A 19,977-nucleotide genomic window follows, 5' to 3' on the forward strand; every position below is an offset into this window, starting at 1 on the left:
AAGTTATTTAAAAGGTATTTTTAAAATTCTTTATGGACATTCCAGAAGGTCAAGGACCAATTATAATTTTTCCTATTGGTTATTATATTCGATTAACACGTTTCCATTTTGCTCAATGCACTCATGGGACGAATTAATTGCGTTAATCGAGGCCCGCCTGCATATATGTTATTATTTAACATATCCCAAAGAACATCTAATGTTTATTCTACATTTACATTTGTATATAACAAAGTAACATCCAGTGAGAATAAATAATCTTTATTGCCGAGTCAACAGTTCTTAAGGTTATTAAATAACGTATCATAGTTTTTTATCCTAAAGGGTTTTATAATACCATATACATGTGTAGCCAAGTTTTCTACAGAAACTGCATTCTCATGTATATGAGAATGCAGTTTCTGTAGAAAACAATGGGCTGAATGGGAAATCTAGTCTTATGCAATTTTACCTGACTAAAATGCATGAATATTGTACATTCTGGACTTCAATTCCTTTAACTGAGCCATAGTAATGTAGTCATTTTTTTTATACACGGTTGACATCTTATTGTACTGATTGATCAAATTCGTAAATAGTGCAAGGTATACTTAAAGGTGGTTTTTTTTTTTTTTTTTTTTGAAAACCCAAACACGAGAGGAATTATAACCTATAGTACTTAGTACCATGCTTCAGTTGCAGGTTGAGAAGACGAAAGAAGATATTTGTTGACATTAGACTTAAAATTCTGTAGACTGTCATTTTCAGGAAATACGTATGAAGGAAGGTTGTTCCAGAAAACGGCAGTTGAATGAATAAACGAGGAAGATGAAAAGTTGATTCTGTGATTTTGAAGTTGGACAGTAAATGGATGTTGGCTGGTGGTGGCACATGTTCCGACTGTTTTGAAAGAGAGAGTGGGAATAATAGAAGCCAATTCAGAAGAACAGTGCCCATGGTAGTACCTGTAGAAAAAGCATGCAGCAGAAACAGTATGTCTGTGAGACAGCAAGTGGAGAGACTGTTAGAGAGGAGTCATTAATTAACCTAACTGCTCACTTCTGAATGGAATCTAGAAGCCTAAGAGGTTTTGAGGGCACTGCCCCAGATATGAGAACAATATTCCATGGTAGGGCAGATTTGCGATTTGTGCAGAGTGAACAGCTGTTTGGAAGAAAAGTAATGCTGAGAGTGAAAGAGAAAACCAGGTTGTTTAGATGCAGATGAAACAATATTTATAAAGTGCTTGTGACAAGAGAGATTAGAAGTCAGGGTAATCCCCAAAAGAGAGAGATCATTTTGCCTAGAAATCGGAGTGTCACCGAAGATAAGCATCAGAGCAGAAGAATCCTTTTTAGGAGATATAAGACAAGACTGAGTTTTAGAAGGATTGAAATCAACTAAGTTGTCTTTGCTCCACTGGAGAATTACCTGGAGTTCGGCATTTAAAGAATTGACAGCGGATATTCGAGAATTTGAAGCTGATTGAGCAAGGCAAAGTTTCTCAAAATGGAAAGTGGAGTGGAATGCAACGGAAGAAGGTCATTAATATACAAGAGGAAAAGAGTAGGGGAAAGAACTGAACCTTGGGAGACACCAGCATTAGTGGAAAAGTTAGAAGACAGAGAGCCATCTACCATCACCCTCAGTGAGCGCTCAGATAGAAACTTGGATAATCAATTACAAAAAACAGTTGGCAAACCATAATATGGAAGCTTGTTTAGAAGGCCTTTAGGCCAAACACGAATGAAAGCCTTTGAGATGTCAAGAGCAACTGCTTGTGTTTCACTTAACTTTTCCATTGAATTTGTCCATAAATGGGTAACATAAGCCAGAATATCACCAGTGGATCGACACTGACGGAATCCATCTGGCGATCATTGATCAGACGGAAGATTTCCGGGTAGTTTAAGAGTTGGCGGTTAATTGATTTCTCCATTACTTTAGGAAGAGTGGAAGTAATTGCAATGGGATGATAATTGGATGGGAGGGATTTGTCACTCTTTTTAGAAATTGCCTGGATATGAGCAAATTTCCAAGCAGAAGGAAAAACACCTTTGGAATAAGAAATTGAAAAAAAAAAGGCGGCAAAGAACAGGAGTAAGTTCAGGAGCATGGGTTTTGAGAACAATTGGAGAAATACCATCAGGACCTGGAGCTTTCTTAGCATCAAGATTCGTCAAAATCCTTCTGATATCCTTTTGATGGAAGACCACAGGTGGCATTGAATAGAGAGGAAACTGTTTTAAAACTGATTTTAAACAGTTAAAATCAGTTTTAAAAAGATCATTAATACCTGAGTAGGAAGAAAAATGGGATGCTAGCAGGTCAGCTTTATCCTTGCTGAAGTGACAACAGAACCATCTGGTTTTGACAGAGGTGAGAGCAGAGATGGGCAAATTTTGTAGCCAATAGTTTTGGCAAGAGACCAGAATGCTCAGCTACCATTAGGGCCAGAAGCAAGTTTTCTACTCTTAGCCTGTTGAAAATATAGTTTGGACTGATTAATAAGTGCTTTACAATTGTTGCGAGCTTTGGTGTAGGCAGAAAATGAAACTGAAGAATTGGAAACAAACCAATTACGATATGCAATGTTCTTCTGGTGAACAGCCTTAGCACATTTATTGGAAAACCAAGGTTTAGATAAAGCACAAGATTTTAAAGTGGAGTGTGGAATAAAGGATTCCATTCCAAAAAAGAATAATTTCACTGACACAATCTGAGCAAACGTTAACATCAGAAGTTTTGAAACAGTAATCCGACCAAGGAAAAGAAGAAAAAAAATCTCGCAGGTGATCCCATTTTGCATTAGCATTAGCTAGGGCACATGAAGCAAGAAAGCAAGCTTATATAGCATCAGCCAAAAAAATAATAAAAACACGCACACACCCTTCTCATTTCACCCAACCACTCACTCCAAACGTTTGTCTTGTTCTGCCTTGAATCTGTTTAAGCTATCAACTTCTACAAAAACAGATGGAAGTTTGTTCCAGCAATCAGCCACCCGCTGGCTAAAGACAAACGTCTGCACATCTATCCTACAATTGTCTTTCCTCAATTTGAATTTATGCCTTCTTAGGTGATTGTTCTGAGCAAGAGGAAGAATCCCATCAGCATTGGGCATGCTGAAACCATTCAAGGCTTTATACACCTCAATCATTTCAACTCACAGGTGCTTAGTCTCCAGACACTATAATTTGCAAAACTTAAGGCTTTGTAAGAGCAACCCTTTGTTCCATTTACTAATCTTGTTGCCCATCTCTGTACTCATTCCAACAGCTCTACATTCTTCTTAAAATGAGGCCTCCAGACCAGTATACAGTACTCAAGGTGTGGCCTGATTATTGCCTTATACAAGGGGATAATCACCTCCTTATCCCTGCTAGAAAAATTCCTGTATATCATTTCATTGACAAAGACACCATGAGCTACTCATGCAGACAGTCTGCACGGATTAGGAAACTTCATATCTACCTGCACAATTACCCTCAGGTCTTTTTCACTTTCTACCACTGTCAGTGTTGTACCACACAGTTGATACATTACTCTGGGGTTACTGCTTCCCATATGCTGTACTTTACATTTGTCAATGTTAAACTTTAGTTGCCACCTCTCAGTGCACTGCTCAACTTTTCTAGATCCTGTTGCAGCAGCGTACTGTCATTAGTGTCATTAACAACCCTGCCGACCTTCGTATTGTCTGAAAACTTGGACATTAAGCCTGATATACCATCATCAATATCATTAATGAATATAAAAAACAATGGACCCAACGCTGAACCCTGGGTGACTCCACTAATAACATTATTCCACGAAGAGCAGTGTCCATTGATTACCACTCTCTATCTTCTCCCACTCAACCATTCCTTTATCCATAGCAGCAATTTGCCTCCAATGCCACACTGCTCCAATTTGTGCAGCAGTCTTCCAAGTGTAACAGTATCAAAAGCCTTTCTCAGATCCAAATATATGATATCAAAATTATTCTTTGCATCCAGTTCCTTTCTGACTATACCATAGTATCCAATGAAATTGGTCAGACAAGACTTCCCCTTAACAAACCCTTCCATGCTGTGTCCAAGCTATAACCGAAGTCTTGTCTGGATTATCCTGTAATGCCTCCATTAATTTCCCTGAAACAGAAGTTAAACTAACATGTCTGTAATTACCTGTGTCTCCCTTTGATCCTCCTTTTTGGATTGGGGTCACATTTGCACATCTCCAGTCCATGGGTACCTCCCCTGAGTCCATGGGAGCTCTCATAATTATGGCTAAGGGTTTGCTTACTTTCTTTGCTGGGTAATATAACTGGATAGATTCCATCCCCCTCACGTGCCTTTCTTATGTTTATCTTCAACAATTTCTTCTCCACTTTACTCTCAGTTATTACAAGATTATCTAGCTTACTGCCAGAGTTTAATATACCTCTGGCATTCCCCTCACTGAATAAAGGTGCCTCCTTAGCCAGGTGGGCAGGATCAGCAGTGTGTAGCACACGCTTCTTGATTAGACCCGGGTTCAAGCCCGTGACCACCAAATATGGAGGATGCGGAAAGGTCAGAGAATGACCACCGCATATCCCCAGAGCAATATGACCTTAGTTGCTAATGCTCCTAAAAACCAAATAAAAACAACAACAACAACAACTCCCTGAATAATTATTCATGTGTGAATGTAGATGCAAATATTCATTTAGTTTGTTAGCTACCTGAGCTGGATCATCAACATTTGAACCATCAATATCAAGTGGTCCAATCTGATTCATCCCCTTCCTTCTAAAGTTTACATAAGTAAAAAACTTTTTGTTGTTTTTCTCTGCATCCTTTGCCTGCCTAACCCCCTTTGTGATCTGGTTACAGACCAGTTTTTATCTGTCTATGTCACCTGTTAATTTATATGTATCCAGTGCATTTTTCTTCTCTGCCACATGTCTAATTAGGTCATTTATTAATTCATGAATAGGTGCATGTATACTTGCATATATACCAATGCTAGAAGTATAGTAAATAAATTTGATGAATTTGAAGTGTTGGTCAAGACATCAAAGGCGGATATTGTTGGGATATCAGAGACATGGTGTCACACTGATATAAGGAATGCCGAACTGGAATTTGGGGAGTACAATGTGTACAGAAAGGATAGACAGGATAGGAAGGGAGGAGGTTTTATGCTGTTAATTAAGAAAAACATAAAATCAAAAGAAGTGCATCCAGTTGATATAGATGAACAGTGCACTGTTGAGTCAGTTTGGTGTGACATAAGCACTGCGAAAGCAAAAATAAGAGTAGGAGTGTGTTATAGGCCTAATGACTCGAATGAGTACAATGAACAATTGTACAGAGAAATAGTGGGCTAGTAAATCGGAATGTCTTATAATGGGGGATTTTAACTTCCCAGATATTGACTGGAACTTGTGGGTTGGGCACTCACACACTAGTCAGACTTTTGTGGATTTATTGGATGATTATTTTCTGCAGCAGCATGTTCGAGAGGCAACCAGAGAAAGTAATACTCTTGATCTGGTTATCAGCAGTGATCATTCATGTATTAGGAATTTGCAGATAAAAGAACCACTAGGTGGCAGTGATCACAGTGTACTGATGTGGGATTTACTTAAAGATTTAATTACCATCAGGGGTAAAGGAAAGGGTTTTTGCTTCCGAAAAGGCAAGTACAGTGGTCTCCGACAGTTTTTAAATTCTGAACGGCGGGATCAACTGACGATGTTACCAACAGTAAATTCTAAGTGGGAAGCATTCAAGGAATTAATCATGGATGCTACTAAAAGTTTCATACCTATTAAGAAATATTGTTCAAGGTTTAGGCCTAAATGGTTGTCAAATGAACTAATGAGACTCTTAACAGAGAAGAAAAATGCATGGGATGCATATAAATTATCAAGCGACTCAGAAGCCTATGGCAGATATAATCTGTAATCTGTAATCAGGTCACAAAGGAGGTTCGGCAGGCAAAGGCAGATTACGAGAAATCCTTGGCAAAAGATGCTAAGAAAAACACCAAGGATTTCTTTACTTATATAAACTCTAAAAGGAAGGGAATGAATCTAATTGGTCCACTTGACATCGATGGTTCGACTGTTGATGATCCTGCTCAGATAGCAAACAAACTGAATGAGTATTTTGCATCTACATTCACACGTGAGGAATTATTAAGGTTTGAAAATGGCAGAAGGTTATCAAATTGTAGCAGGATACTTAATGACTTTGTAATAATTGAGAGCAAAGTGGAAGAGAAACTGTTGAAGTTAAACGTAAGAAAAGCACCTGGGGTGGATGGGACCTATCCAGTTATATTAAAGGAGGCGGCAAAGCAACTAAGCAAACCCTTAGCCATAATTATGAGAGCATCCTTGGACTCGGGGAGGTTCCCACAGACTGGAGACGTGCAAATGTATCCCCAATTCACAAAGGGGGATCGAAGGGTGACATGAGTAATTACAGACCAGTTAGTTTAACTTCTGTTCCGGGTAAAATAATGGCGTCGCTGGTTAAAGATGCATTGCAGGATCATCTAGACAAGACTGCAGCAATAATTCAGACACAGCATGGGTTTGTTAAGGGAAAGTCTTGTCTGACAAATTTGATAGGATATTATGATGTGGTTACAAAGGAACTGGATGCAAAAAATAATTTTGATATCATATATTTGGATTTCAGGAAAGCTTTTGACACTGTTGCGCATGGAAGACTATTGTACAAATTGGAGCAGAATGGTATTAAGGGTAAGTTGCTACAATGGATAAAAGGATGGTTAAGTGCAAGAAGACAGGGTGGTAATCAATGGGTGCTGCTCTTCTTGGACTAATGTTATTAGTGGAGTCCCACAGGGTTCGGTGTTGGGTCCACTGTTGTTTTGTATATTTATCAATGATATTGATGAAGGTGTATCAGGCTTAGTGTCGAAGTTTGCAGATGATACAAAGGTTGGCAGGGTTGTTAATGACAGTAATGGCAGTGTGCTACTGCAACAGGATCTAGATAATTTGGGCAGATGGGCTAAGAAGTGGCAACTGAAGTTTAACCTTGACAAATGCAAAGTACTGCATATGGGTAGAAGTAACCCCAGAGAAACGTACCAACTGTGTGGTACTACACTTAAGGTGGTAGAAAATGAAAAAGACCTGGGAGTAATTGTGCAGGCAGATATGAAGTTTTCTGAGCAATGCAGACAGGCTGCCAGATCATGGGGTTTTGTCAATGATATATAGGAATTTTGCTAGCAGGGAAAAGGAGGTGATTACCCCTCTGTATAAGGCAATGGTCAGGCCACGCCTTGAGTACTGCGTACAGGTCTGGAGGCCTCATTTTAGGAAGGATGTAGATTTACTTGAGCGTGTACAGAGAAGGGCAACAAGATTGGTGAGGGGAATGAAGGGATCCTCTTATCAAGAGAGGCTTAAGTTCTGCAAATTGCAGTGGCTGGAGACTAGGCACCTGCACGCTGATCTGATTGAGGTGTATAAAGCCTTGAATGGGTTCAGCACGCTGAATTCTGATGGGATCCTTCCACTTGTTCAGATTACGAACCTAAGGGGGCATAAATTGAAATTAAGAAAGGAGAGATGTAGACTAGATGTGCAGAAATTTGCCTTTGGCCAGCGGGTGGTTAATTGCTGGAACAAACTTCTATTTGTCGTTGTGGAAGTTGATAGGTTGAATAAATTTAAGGAGGAACTGGACAGGCATTTGGAGGGAATGGTGTGATTTTTTTTTTTTTTTTTTGTGGCTGATGCTGCATAAGCTCATACATTTGCTTTCTTGCATCACATGCCACTACTACTACTACTATTTGACATCCATTTAGGCCTAAATCTTGAACAATATTTCTTAGTTGGTATGAAGTGAAAAGCCTAGTAGCTTTGAAGATTAATTCTTTGAATTATTCCCATTTTGAATTTGCTGTTGGTAACATCATCAGTTGATCTTCCCCCCCGTATAGAATTTAAATAGTCTCAGACCATCATAGTCACTTTTACGAAAGCAAAAACCCTTCCCTTTATCCCTGGTGGTTGTTACCTCTTTGAGTAAATTCCACTTCATCACACTGTGATCACTGCCACCTAGTGGTTGCTTTATCTGCAGATTCTTGTAATGCCATGAGATAAAGGCTCCACTGGAGAAGAGATAATCACCAAGTTGTGATCTGAGGTGCCTAAAGGACCCCTCACTTCGACCGTGTACTTAGAAGGATTGTTTTTGAGAAAAAGATCAATCGTGTTGGCTGTATGGTTAGGATTTTTTGTCCGGTAGTCTTGTAGGTAAATGAACAATCTGTGCAGATCATTAGTAATTGCAAAAGCCTCAGCATCTCGACCAGCTGGGTTGGTGTGACTAGAAAACAGAAGCCAGCTGGAGTTGTGAACATTAAAATCACCAAGGAAAATTACCTCACTTTTAGGAAAGTTGGACTGGAGAAAGTCAAGTTGCAAAGAGAGGAAGTCAAAGAGCTCCAGGTGACTAGTGGAGTTGAGAGAACAGTAGAGACAACAGATGAATTTGACACAATGAGGTAGAGAGATTTTAAGCCAGAGAAGATCGAAAAGAGGAGATTCCAAATTACCAAGTCTCTGACAGGGAATATCATAACGGACATATGCACAAGTACCACCTTTGAGGCAAAAGAAATCATACAGCGAATAATTTGGGCAACTGAGATGAGCAGTAGTTGAATCAACCGATAACTGAGATTCTCTCAGAAAAAGTACATGTGGTTTGGCAGACTGCAAGTGGAAATGGACATCGTTGAGATTAGAATTGAGACCACATATATTTGTTAAATGAACTAGGAAGTGTTTGGGAGATTTAGATCTTTTCACAGATAAGCTTACTCTATTAGTTTGACAATTCATGGTGTATTTAAGAGTAAGAAAAATTGGGGGGAGGACATGCTGTATGAAGTAATGAAATTTTTGGATATGGTGTACACATGGAAAGAATATACCCTGATCCTTGACATAACGTGTCCTCAACAATGCCCCTCGCATACACACTACCCTCCAGTCACTACCTGACAGAGTAGAGGTAGCAAGATTATACACAAGCTGATCCGGAAGCCTCCTAAAGGGTTACCAAGAGGTTTGGTGCGGTGTACTAATTAGCGGCCAGCCTGTGAACACCATTTTAGAGTTGTCCCCTCGAAATGTAAGGAAGGTTGGATCTCGCCGTGATGTTCATCATAACCGCAAAAGTCAACAGTCATACTGCATGATGGAAGAGATGGGGAAGTGTTGACCGGAAAAGTGGGGGTATCTGATACATTTGAATCTAACTTATTTATGTAATAAGGTTTATTGAGTATTACAACTGTATAACTTTTATCTGCTCTCTGAATAATAATGTCTTTATTTTCCCGAAGTTCACGTAAACCTGGACTGTCTTGTCTATTCAATTTAGGAAGTCACGTTTCTATTATTCACCACTTGATTAACTTGTTGAATGAATAAATCTTTTTGTGGGACGTTTCGAAGTCCAAATTCAATATCAATTACGCACTGTTTTTTCTGGGAAATTAAAATTTTCCATTATAAGATAATCTGATTTACTCGACCACTCTATTTCTCTGTATAATTGTTCATTGTACTCATCAGAGTCATTAGGCCTATAACAAACTGCTACCATCATTTTTGCTTTCCCAGTGCTTATGTCACACCAAACTGACTCAACATTGCACTGTCCATCTATGTCAGTTGGCTGCATTTCCTTAGATTTTGTGTTTCTTAACTAATAGCTTAACCCACCTCCCTTCCTATCCTGTCTATCCTTCCTGTACACATTATATTCCAATTCTGCATTCTTATAACTGTGTAACACCACGTCTCTGATATTCCAACAATATCTCCCTTTGATGTTTTGCCCAACACCTTAAATTCATCAAGTTTATTTACCAAACTCCTAGTATCAGGATACATGCCAGTATTCATGCATTTGTTCCTGTTCTTAGCTACCCTAACACAGCCGCCCATGTATTTACATGTTCCACATTGACACCCGGCAGTCTCTGAAATCTCCTGCACCTTGTTCTCAAGGCTACTGCTGATTCCAGTAGAATCAGTGCAAGAATCACTTTCACCTCTGCCAGCAGCTACTGTTAAATTTTTCCCATTCACTCTCTGCTCTATCCTGAGGGGTTTTTTTTTTTCTCCTACATTTTCTTCTGATTTTGTTCTTTTTTACTTACATTTTTTTTTTTTTTTTTTTCCATTTACCCTTTTTTCTCACACCAGTGGGTGGGGGATGTAATGGTGTACCTTAATGTACTAGATAAATAATAACTGAAGTAACTTAAAAGGGGTATAGAACACGAATTAAGGTTAGTAAGTACTAAAATTGTATGTATTTTATTCTTTCTCACTCACAGGCATACTCATTCATTCTTCTGGCATTCATCTCATTTGTTCAACTCTTTCTTGCTGGTCTTCACTCCTCTAGCACTCCAACTTACTAGTATTGTTCAGCTGCAGTGCAGCCCCAGATGCAGACCAAGCAGGAGTACAGTGTGTTGTTGTTAGTAAATAGACCAGGTTGCATTAGTATCTTAAGCTAAATAAATTATATATACAGAATAAAAACTAAATCATATGCTAGTAGCATGGCTAACCTAGTGTTTACTAATGTATGAATGCTAGCAAAGTCCGTATATAATGGGAGTTTTAACAACAGTCAGAATGGCCTTGAATCTCTAACGCATTGGCCTACGTGCTGGCATAATACATACATACGTATCAAGAGTATTGATGCGTAAGGCAGTTATTTATTTATTTATTATTATTTTTTTTTTTTTCGATTTGTAAACTACGCTAAACTAAACTTTGTAAACTAAGTATTCCTGTACTTTCTCTACTACAAGGATTAGAGCTATTGGTCTGTATGACTATGGATCAGTGGGAGGTTTCTCTGGGTTTTTCAGGATTAATCTTAATACTGCCTTTTTCCAGATTTTAACAATGTTCCCTCTGTCATGCAGTGGTTGTATAAGGCTATTAGTTTATCTGGTTCTATATTAGCTAATATTTTGACGATTTCAACCTCGAGGAAGTCAAAACCAGGGCTTTTGTTGTTTTTGGTTTTCGTTAGAGCTATTTCTAATTCTTTTGTTGTAAGAGGAGGCTCTGTTTTGGCATTTTCCTATTCGTTATTTTCTTTTATAATATTAATCTCAGTAGGGGAATAATTTCCAGCCTCAGTCTGGATAATAGTGTCTAAGATGTTGTTCACAGACTGCCCAAGTTTGGGGCAAATCCATCTGGTTTAACTGTAGCTTCTATTACATCTCCTCTTGGCAACTTGTTGGTCACTATTCTGTAGACAACTATCACGTTGACCAATGTGATTCATCCTCTTCTTCTAGTGTTTACATGAGAAAAGAAGTCTTTGCTATTTTTCTTTGCCAAAGATTTCTCATAAGCTGCCTTAGCTTGCCTAACGTCCTTTGTGACTTGATTGCAGACTAGTTTATATCTACGATAAGCTTCAGTATCACATGATAATTTGTGTCCCATGCATTTTTTCTTCTCTGCTTCAAGTTTCATTAGTTCTTCTGACATCCATATAGGTCTAAGCTTTGAATAAGATTTCTTAGTTGGTATGAAAAATATATTTCCCATTTCCCTGACAGTAGTCACCAACAATACCTACCTCTTGTGGGACAAGTGCATTCTGCCCTGGGGGCTTCCACTGTGTTTCTGAGCTCTGGCATTGAAGTGGGCAGCTGAGAATATGATGTGATCCTATTTTAATTCCTTTAAGGGCACTTGAAGCTCTCATAAGTGCCCATCACAGTACTGAGTTGCTACCTCATTTCTTCACACTTTGCACCAAGTGTACACAAAGACATCTCTCTTGAGTGTATCATGTCCTGTTCAAGAAAGGTCCACAAACAGCAAATGTCATCAGGCCATGATTTATAGGAGAATTATTCCCTTAGGAAGTCTCTCGAGCCACAGCACTCCCTCTGCTTTGAGTCTGTTGCTTTAGAACTAGAGCCCCCTGCTCTAGTCTGGGGAATGATTTCTGTTTAAATTCAATATAATTGTGACTATTATGCTAAACTAATATATTTAAATGCAATAATAACACTACTCTAATTCACTATTATGCAGCAATAATGTGTACTACCCTATCAAGGTGTATATTGTATTGCACTATCAAGTTTACGTTATGTGCGTTATGCTATTAACTTTATGTTCTATGTTAATAGGTAATAAAATTATCTAACTATTGCCAACCTAGATGATTGAAACTTTTGAGATACGTATTTACCTCAACTAAAACACTAGAATTCCCCCACCATCACTGTAGTATAACTTACAAGATACAATATTTGCACCAAATCAGTGATACGTTTCTACAACGGTTCTACATATATTCAGTAATGACTTGCAAAATCTCTAGCTAAATTTAAAAACAAGTTAATGAACATAACTAAGATCATTAAACTATTTATTAAAGATAATTCAATATGTTAAGTTAAACGGGCAGCAAAAATTTTCTAAAAATATTATCGTCCTCAGGAGCTCGAAATTCTTCAAATGTGCAGTTCATAAACTTGAACCAGAATGCTTCTCAATGTAAAGTTATGCATTTGGGGCACAGAAATCCTATAGTCATGTATATGGTGGGGGGGGGGGAGATTAAAAGTATTTAAAGATAAAAAAAAAATAGAAGGAATGTCAGATTGAATCATATTCAAATAAATCGAATATGATTCAATCTGACATAAATTTTCCATGCTGTGGAAAATTTATGTCAGGAAGCTAAGGGAAGGCACACATGGTGTTAACTCCACTATTTATAGGACATTTGCTAGTAGGGAGAAAGGATATCATTATCCTTTTGTAAAGACTATTTATGTATTTAGGTCAGGAGACGTACCTAAAAAAAGAGCCTCCGTAGCCAGGTGGGAAGGAGCAGCAGTGTGTAGCACACACTTCTTGATTAGACCGGGGTTCGAGCCCGTCACCACCAAATACGGAGGATGTGGAAAGGTCAGGGTATGACCACCGCATATCTCGGAGCAATATGGCCTTAGTTGCTAATGCTCCTAAAAAAAAAACATACCTAAAACTGTACCAAGGAAAACCAGGCTAGTGATGAGTGAAAACACTGAACAACAAATTTTGGGTCATATCTTGTTACGGGCGTGAAAGTAAGTTTACTTTATAGATTTCGGGGGTGCCAAACACGGAAATAGTGCTTAAAATGGCAGATTGGCTTTTGTTTTCGAAAAAAGTAGTTTTTTTATATTTATATGAGGTATTTTTTATTTATATCGCAGTAAGATGTAGCTATGAACATACCTGTATCAAACAGGGAACCCTTTCGCTTGTACTCAGCTTCGGGAGCTTCCGTTTTTCACCATCCAACATTAATCACCTAACATGGTGGCACTCCATTTGCTTTTGTATCTTTGTTCCATCGCTGCAATGTCTTGATGGAAGCACTCACCATGTTCATCGCTGGCGGCAGCAGCAGCACCACAGTTTAGTGGGAAGAAATGCAGGTGTAAGTGTAAGAAATGCATCTTTGGTGACATGTTGCACCCCATTTTTTTGTAAGAAGTAATGAGATCTTCCACACGCTGCCTGTAGTTGCTGGCTTTAACATTTCCTAGAAAACTAGTTGAAACATTTTGAAAAGCTTTCCACGCTGATTTCTCACCATCACTAAGGACACATTCAAGCTGTTTTGTCTTTGAAAAGTTGCCTTATTTGTGGGCCAATGAAAACTCCTGCCTTAATCTTCACTGTTCTAAATCTTGGGAATTTCTCTTGCAAATATGTGAATGCAGAATCGTTCACTTCGAAAGCCTTCATGAGCCCCAGTTTGATGTGGGGTGATGGAAGCAAAACTTTATTTGGATCTACCCGATGTTCAAATGCTACGTTCTTCAACTGCTACATGTTAATGAGTTTCGTTGAGACCAACTCCTCTTCTTGCAGTGCATATCCTTGGCAAGACTAAAACTAAGAGAAAGCAACAATACTTAATGTAACCTTTTTGTAATGCTAATAAAATGCCGATTACCTTTAAATTACCACATATCTGCCACTCATACTTCTGATAATGTACACCTAAAAGGGTGTTCTTCATGCTTGCGTATGTTTCTTTTTTCTGGACAGCATATGCAAAAGGTATTGAATGCAGCATATTTCCATTGTAGGTTAGCCTTAGGGCTGTGTAATAACACAGCCTTAAGGCTAACCTCAGAAGTCGCCATTCTTCAGGAACATGCCTCATGTTCATTGCTGCCATTATACCACCAACATCCTTACAAACAATGAGTTCCCCTTCTGTTTGATAGAATTTATCATAGTCTTTATTTCAAGTACAAAACGTTGCCACTCTCACAGAATGATATAGAAGATTCCACTCTTGTAGCCTCAAAAGCTAAAAGCACTGTCTTATTCTTCAGCTGTTCGAGATCCCTGATTAGGTTATTAATCTCACTTTCTGTGATCCTATGTGGTTCAGAAAGATAAAGGTTTGGACAAAATGGTGGATCCCTTCACATATATGGCTGCTGTACTTCTTTGTGTATATCAAGTTGATCTTCATCAGAGTGTACAGAAAAGCAATCTGGTGATTCAGGAATAGGTATTACTTCACCACAAACCACGGGATGAATTGCAGATGGTATATTTGGATATGTCACTGTCCATTCTTTCTTCATTGTTATCCCTTTTCTAATAGGAGGTACCATACAGAAGTAAGTCTGTGACATGATTTGTTGGCTCCTTCTGTATCATGGACACTGCAGAAGGCATAAAAAGTACCTTTCAATAAACTCATGTGTTGAGTTTTGATGAACAGTGCAATGTGTGTGTGGAGCCCAGTTCTTGTCCTGGTCACCTACTTTACATCCAAAGTACAAGAAGCAGGCCTTTTTTGTGACTCAAGTTAAGGAACGCTTTCCTGAAGCTAATGTGACTTCTCCACATACGTAACAGAAGTCATCCAGACTATTCACTCACACAATTACAGGGCATATTAATCTTAAATGATTAATATGCCCTGTAATTGTGATTAATATTAATCAGATACTGCACAAAGGAATCTCTCAGAGAATAACCATTAACTGAGAACAAATCACCCAGTACCTAGCCGTATTCGAAGATTACTGCAACAGAGTTGAAAACTCATTTGAGATGACAACTTATCATGTGATGCAGAGTGAGGCAACAGTTGCCGATCACTTGATAAAAGCATGGTGGTACTGAAACTACTGGAGAGCCATAGATGATAATATAGAGTAACTCACTAATATGAGACCCCAACTGTAATTCGAAAACAAGGGGCAATCGACAAATTTTAATGTGATTTCCGGGTTCAGCAGCATGAAATTTGTCAAGATTGGGTAATTTCATTATCATAACAATTTACGTGTTGACCAGTGAAATCGGCGCACATGTGAAGAATAGCTTGGAAAGTGTGGAGTGCAAAGTTTGGCATCTAGACACCTAAATTGAGATGTATAAGGCACTGAGAAGGTTGAGTAAAATAAATATGGCAGATCCTGTTCTCCCCTGTGGGTGATAACAGGAGGCACAAATAAAAAATCTTGGAGAATAACAGAAGACTGGATCTCATGAAATTCATCTATGGGTATCAGATTTCAAGCATCAGAATAAGTTGTCTCCCAAAGTGATAGAAACGATGAGTTTGGCTAAATTCCAAGCAGAAGTGGATGATTACATTCTGAGAATGGGATAGTGTGAATATTCTGTTATCTTTATCATTTTTGGCAGAAAATGACCATTTCCTTGCATCGCTTGGTCTCATACTAATTACTATAACAAAAAAGCAAGCTCGAGTATTTTATGTGCGAACTGAGAATATTTCTTTTTTTGGACATCCACCATATTCCTATTTATTCCTTCAGTGAGCTCATGGCAACAAACATAATATTCAGTGTTTCACCTCAGTATATAATGTGTGGTTAGCCTATATGATATTTATAAAAAAATAATAATAATAATAATAATTACTGAATTTCTATTAATCCAATTTGGGTTGGTTTGACAAATCTTTTTAATAGACACAAATATAAAATTTCATGAAAATTCATTCATTGGGAGTCAAGATAAATGAAGGCAGTAGGCACTTTACACATATGTTAATGGCCCTAAAATGAAAAATTCCCTGCTAATTATGATATTTATTTTCCTTCTCAAGTATGCAATTTAGTGTTGTTTGATTATAGTATTATTATATTAGATATCTGTCTACGGGATAAAACATGAAACTCTTCAGGTGAAGACAGGTTTTGTGTGTCGTCAAAGTTCTAAGAATCCTCATTTCTGTCTTTATACTACACCGTCATTGACTTCCATCTTTTGCATGGTTTTCTAACTTACTTTCATAAAATGAATAAGGAGCAATATATGTATATTTTGTAACCTTACGAGAGAAAATGATTAAAAATAGAGAAAATAAGGAAGAAAATACATAATGTAACGATGAAATTTTAGTATTTCTTTCTAATTTATATATAAAAGAAATGAATTAAAATTCCCTAATGATGATAATAATAATAATAGATATTTCAATTTGTATTTCAGAATCTTATCAGCGGCTTGAACTTGAAAAGAAGAAGACTAAATTAATCAAGCAAAGCTACAAGGGACCATTAATTAGATACCATTCAGTGTCTATGCCTTTAATTGAATTATCTCAGGATGCTGTTTCTGGTGAAGCAATCAGGTAGTATTTGTTTATTTATGCTAGAGCTAAAGTCGCTTTTTTTATTTTCTTGATTCTAAAGAAAAATTTCATATATCAATGCTGTGTCAAAAAGAACATGATACTCCTTGATATTTTCTTTCTTTTTTTTTTATTTGTAGGATTAATATTTTTATTCACATATTTAGTGAGATGTAATCGCAGAGTTTTACGTTGAAGAATGAAAAGGGTAGTTGCACTACATTTAACAAGCATCAATGTACGTGGTGAAATAAATCTATAAAAGTATTTGTAGTTTCTCTAATCATTAACATTAGGCTAATAAGCATTATCAGTACTTTATTTCATTATTAATATTGCTTGTGTTTATTCTTCATTACTACCCAAAATTGTTACGTCTATTTTAGTTTTATTTTATTGTAGTTGGTTTACATCTCTGTTGATCTTGGAGAGTTTCTGCTACAATATTTTTACTCTTGTTACCCTTCTCTTCCCTCCCTTTTGGTTTGATCATTATGTTTAATTTTGACTATTTTCGCTCTTCTGTTTTGCCATGTTGCTGGAATTATTTTTATTTAATTATCATTCTAAATTTTTATATTTCAAGCATCATGTAGAGGAATATGCTTTTTGCTGCCTCGGATGTTTGCTTTGGCTTTTTATTTTTTATTATGAAAGATTCAGTTTTCAACTATTCAAATATTATTAAAATATATGTATGGAACACCCCGACTTACGTAAGTTTTTGACAGCCGGTGCAAACTTAAAAAAAATCGTAGAAATGTATTTTGCATCCAGTAGGGATAAATGAATGTATCGTGAAAATATTGTAATGTGAACCCAATGACAATTGTGTTTTTTTTTTTTTTGGTAATATGAAAATTTTTGCTATATAACTAAGCTATTTATCTTTCTAAAAGGTCGTATTTATAATGGAAATTGCACTACACTTTCATCATTATCATATGTTTCATTATAAGAATCAATTTTGAACGCCTTTGTGATATTTTTATAAAGCATATTTGTGTAGGGTCATGACCATTAAACAGTAAAAACAATTTGCACTTTCCGGTTTATTGGACTTTTCTGTTATAAACAGGTAGTAAACAAGATGTTATCCATTTGCAATAATACCAATAACTGGAATTCTTTGGATTTTTACGTTACGGTATTAAGGTGAAATGAGTTCCCTTCACTGAAATCTTAAATCATATAAAAAACAAATTTTCAGAAACTTCTCTTCATTCCTATTTACAATATAATATCGGTGTAGATACACCATAGTTTACCCATAAATTTGAACTATGTATGTAGTATAAAGGCACCGTTTTAATTGTATCTCATATTGTGGGTGCCATCACAATGAGATAGGCACCCATAAATTTGAATAATGTTGAAAATTGAATCTTTCATAATAAAAAGCTAAAGCAAACATCAGAGGCAGCAAAAAGCATATTCCTCTGCATGATGCTTGAAATATAAAAATAAATTAGAATGATGATTTAAAAAAATAAAAATGCCAGCAGCATGGCAAGACAGAAGAGCAAAAATAATCAAAATTAAACATAATGATCAAACCAACAGGGAGGGAAGAGAAGGGTAACAGGAGTAAAAATATTGCAGCAGAAACTCTCCAAGATAATTTAGAAAATCTAAATTATCTTGGAGAGATATGGAGAATGCAAAGATAATAAAATGATAATCAATTAAATTTTGAATGCCAATTAAAGTGAAATTTAACAGCGCCCTGTCTGATGGGCACTAAGTCCAAATTTATGTAAAATATCACCAGCAGAGATGTAAACCAACTACAAAAAATAAACCAAAAATAGACTGACCATTATGCCCCATTTCAACAGAGGACCACAAGGCCAATGATGGTCAGGGAATTGCTGCATTTCGATCGCTAGACAAATCGCCGCAAAGGCGAGTTGGTCAAAAGATCAAACCGCCAATGCAGAGGACTTGAATAGCGGTGGTCCTGATGCAGTGAAGATTAAAAATAGGACAGATACAAGCACTCCAATGCAGAGCCACACCACTGACAAAAAATAATCTTAACCAGATTATATAGACGAATAATGAACTATGGATGTCAGAACGGGCACAGCGTTAGCAAATCTGCCCACTACTGTTATCATCATCATCATCCATTTTCAATCCACTGCAGGATGAAGGCCTCTCCAGCAACTTTCCAGTTCCTTCTGTTTTGAGCACTGGCCATCCATTTACTACCCACAAACTCATGAATTTCATCTATCCATTTCCGCCTTTGTCTTCCAGGTTTTCTTCTAGCTTCTCTTGGGTACCATTCTGTTATTCTCTTAGTCCATCTGTCATCATGTCTTCGAGCTATGTGTCCTGCCCAAGACCATTTTATTTCTTTAGTTTTGATAAGAATGTCCTTTACTTGAGTTTGCTGCCTAATCCATGTGTTTCTCTTCTTATCTAACAGTCTGATTCCCAATATAATTCGTTCCATTCTTCGCTGTGTAGTTCTCAGCTTCTCTTCCATTCTTTTGATGAGTGCCCAAGTTTCACTTCCATAAGTCATGGTGGGGAGTATACATTGGTTCATTATTTTACGTTTCAGACAAACTGGGATATTGCTCTTCAGTATGTGACTATATTTCCTGAATGCTATCCATCCAAAATTTATTCTTCTCTTGACTTCCAGCCATTTATCATTATTACAGCTAATAACTTGTCCCAGATAAGTATATGACTCCACCTTTTCAATTACTGCTCCTTCAATCATTATTTCCCTTTCTGTGGCATACTTGTTCATCATTACTTTTGTTTTAGCCATATTCATCTTTAGTCCAAAATCCTTACTAACTGTGCATAACTGATTAAGAATTTCCTCTAATTCTTTGGGATCGTGGCTTATGACCACAATGTCATCTGCAAATCGTAAATGGTTTAGGCACTCTCCATTCACATTGACTCCTTTCTGCGACTAGTCTGATAAAGGAGGTTGCACTCTCATATATTTTCTTCAAAATCATAATATATGGGGTAACTATGCCTTGTCTTTGCAGTGGCCGAAACATTGCCTTATGCTGTATGGAGTCAAATGCCTTTTCATAGTCCACAAATGGCAGGCATAATGGTGTTTTATATTCATTTGTTTTCTCCATTAGCTGTGATATTACGTGAAGGTGATCCATAGTTTAGAATCCTGTCCTAAAGCTAGCTTGCTCTTTCGGTTGATTCTCATCAAGTATTCTTTCTAATCTGTTAGTAATGACCCTTGTGAACAACTTGTAGATGTGGGATAACAAGCTAATTGTTCTATAAT

At 37.2% G+C, this 19,977-nt stretch overlaps 1 protein-coding gene across 1 annotated transcript in view; it reads left to right on the top strand.

Annotated features, from left to right (window-relative positions):
• The window catches only part of YL-1 (Vacuolar protein sorting-associated protein YL-1), a 175,674-nt gene that overhangs the window by 77,192 nt on the left and 78,505 nt on the right, over positions 1 to 19,977 (top strand). Inside the window, exon 6 of the mRNA XM_090382665.1 lies at positions 16,556 to 16,697. Within this exon, the coding sequence (XP_090238791.1) occupies positions 16,556 to 16,697 (142 nt within the window). The remainder of the gene's footprint in view (positions 1 to 16,555; positions 16,698 to 19,977) is intronic.

Source organism: Mastigoproctus giganteus, chromosome 10, assembly GCF_048544385.1.
Source record: "Mastigoproctus giganteus isolate SK-2022 chromosome 10, ASM4854438v1, whole genome shotgun sequence".
Lineage (NCBI taxonomy): Eukaryota > Metazoa > Arthropoda > Arachnida > Uropygi > Thelyphonidae > Mastigoproctus > Mastigoproctus giganteus.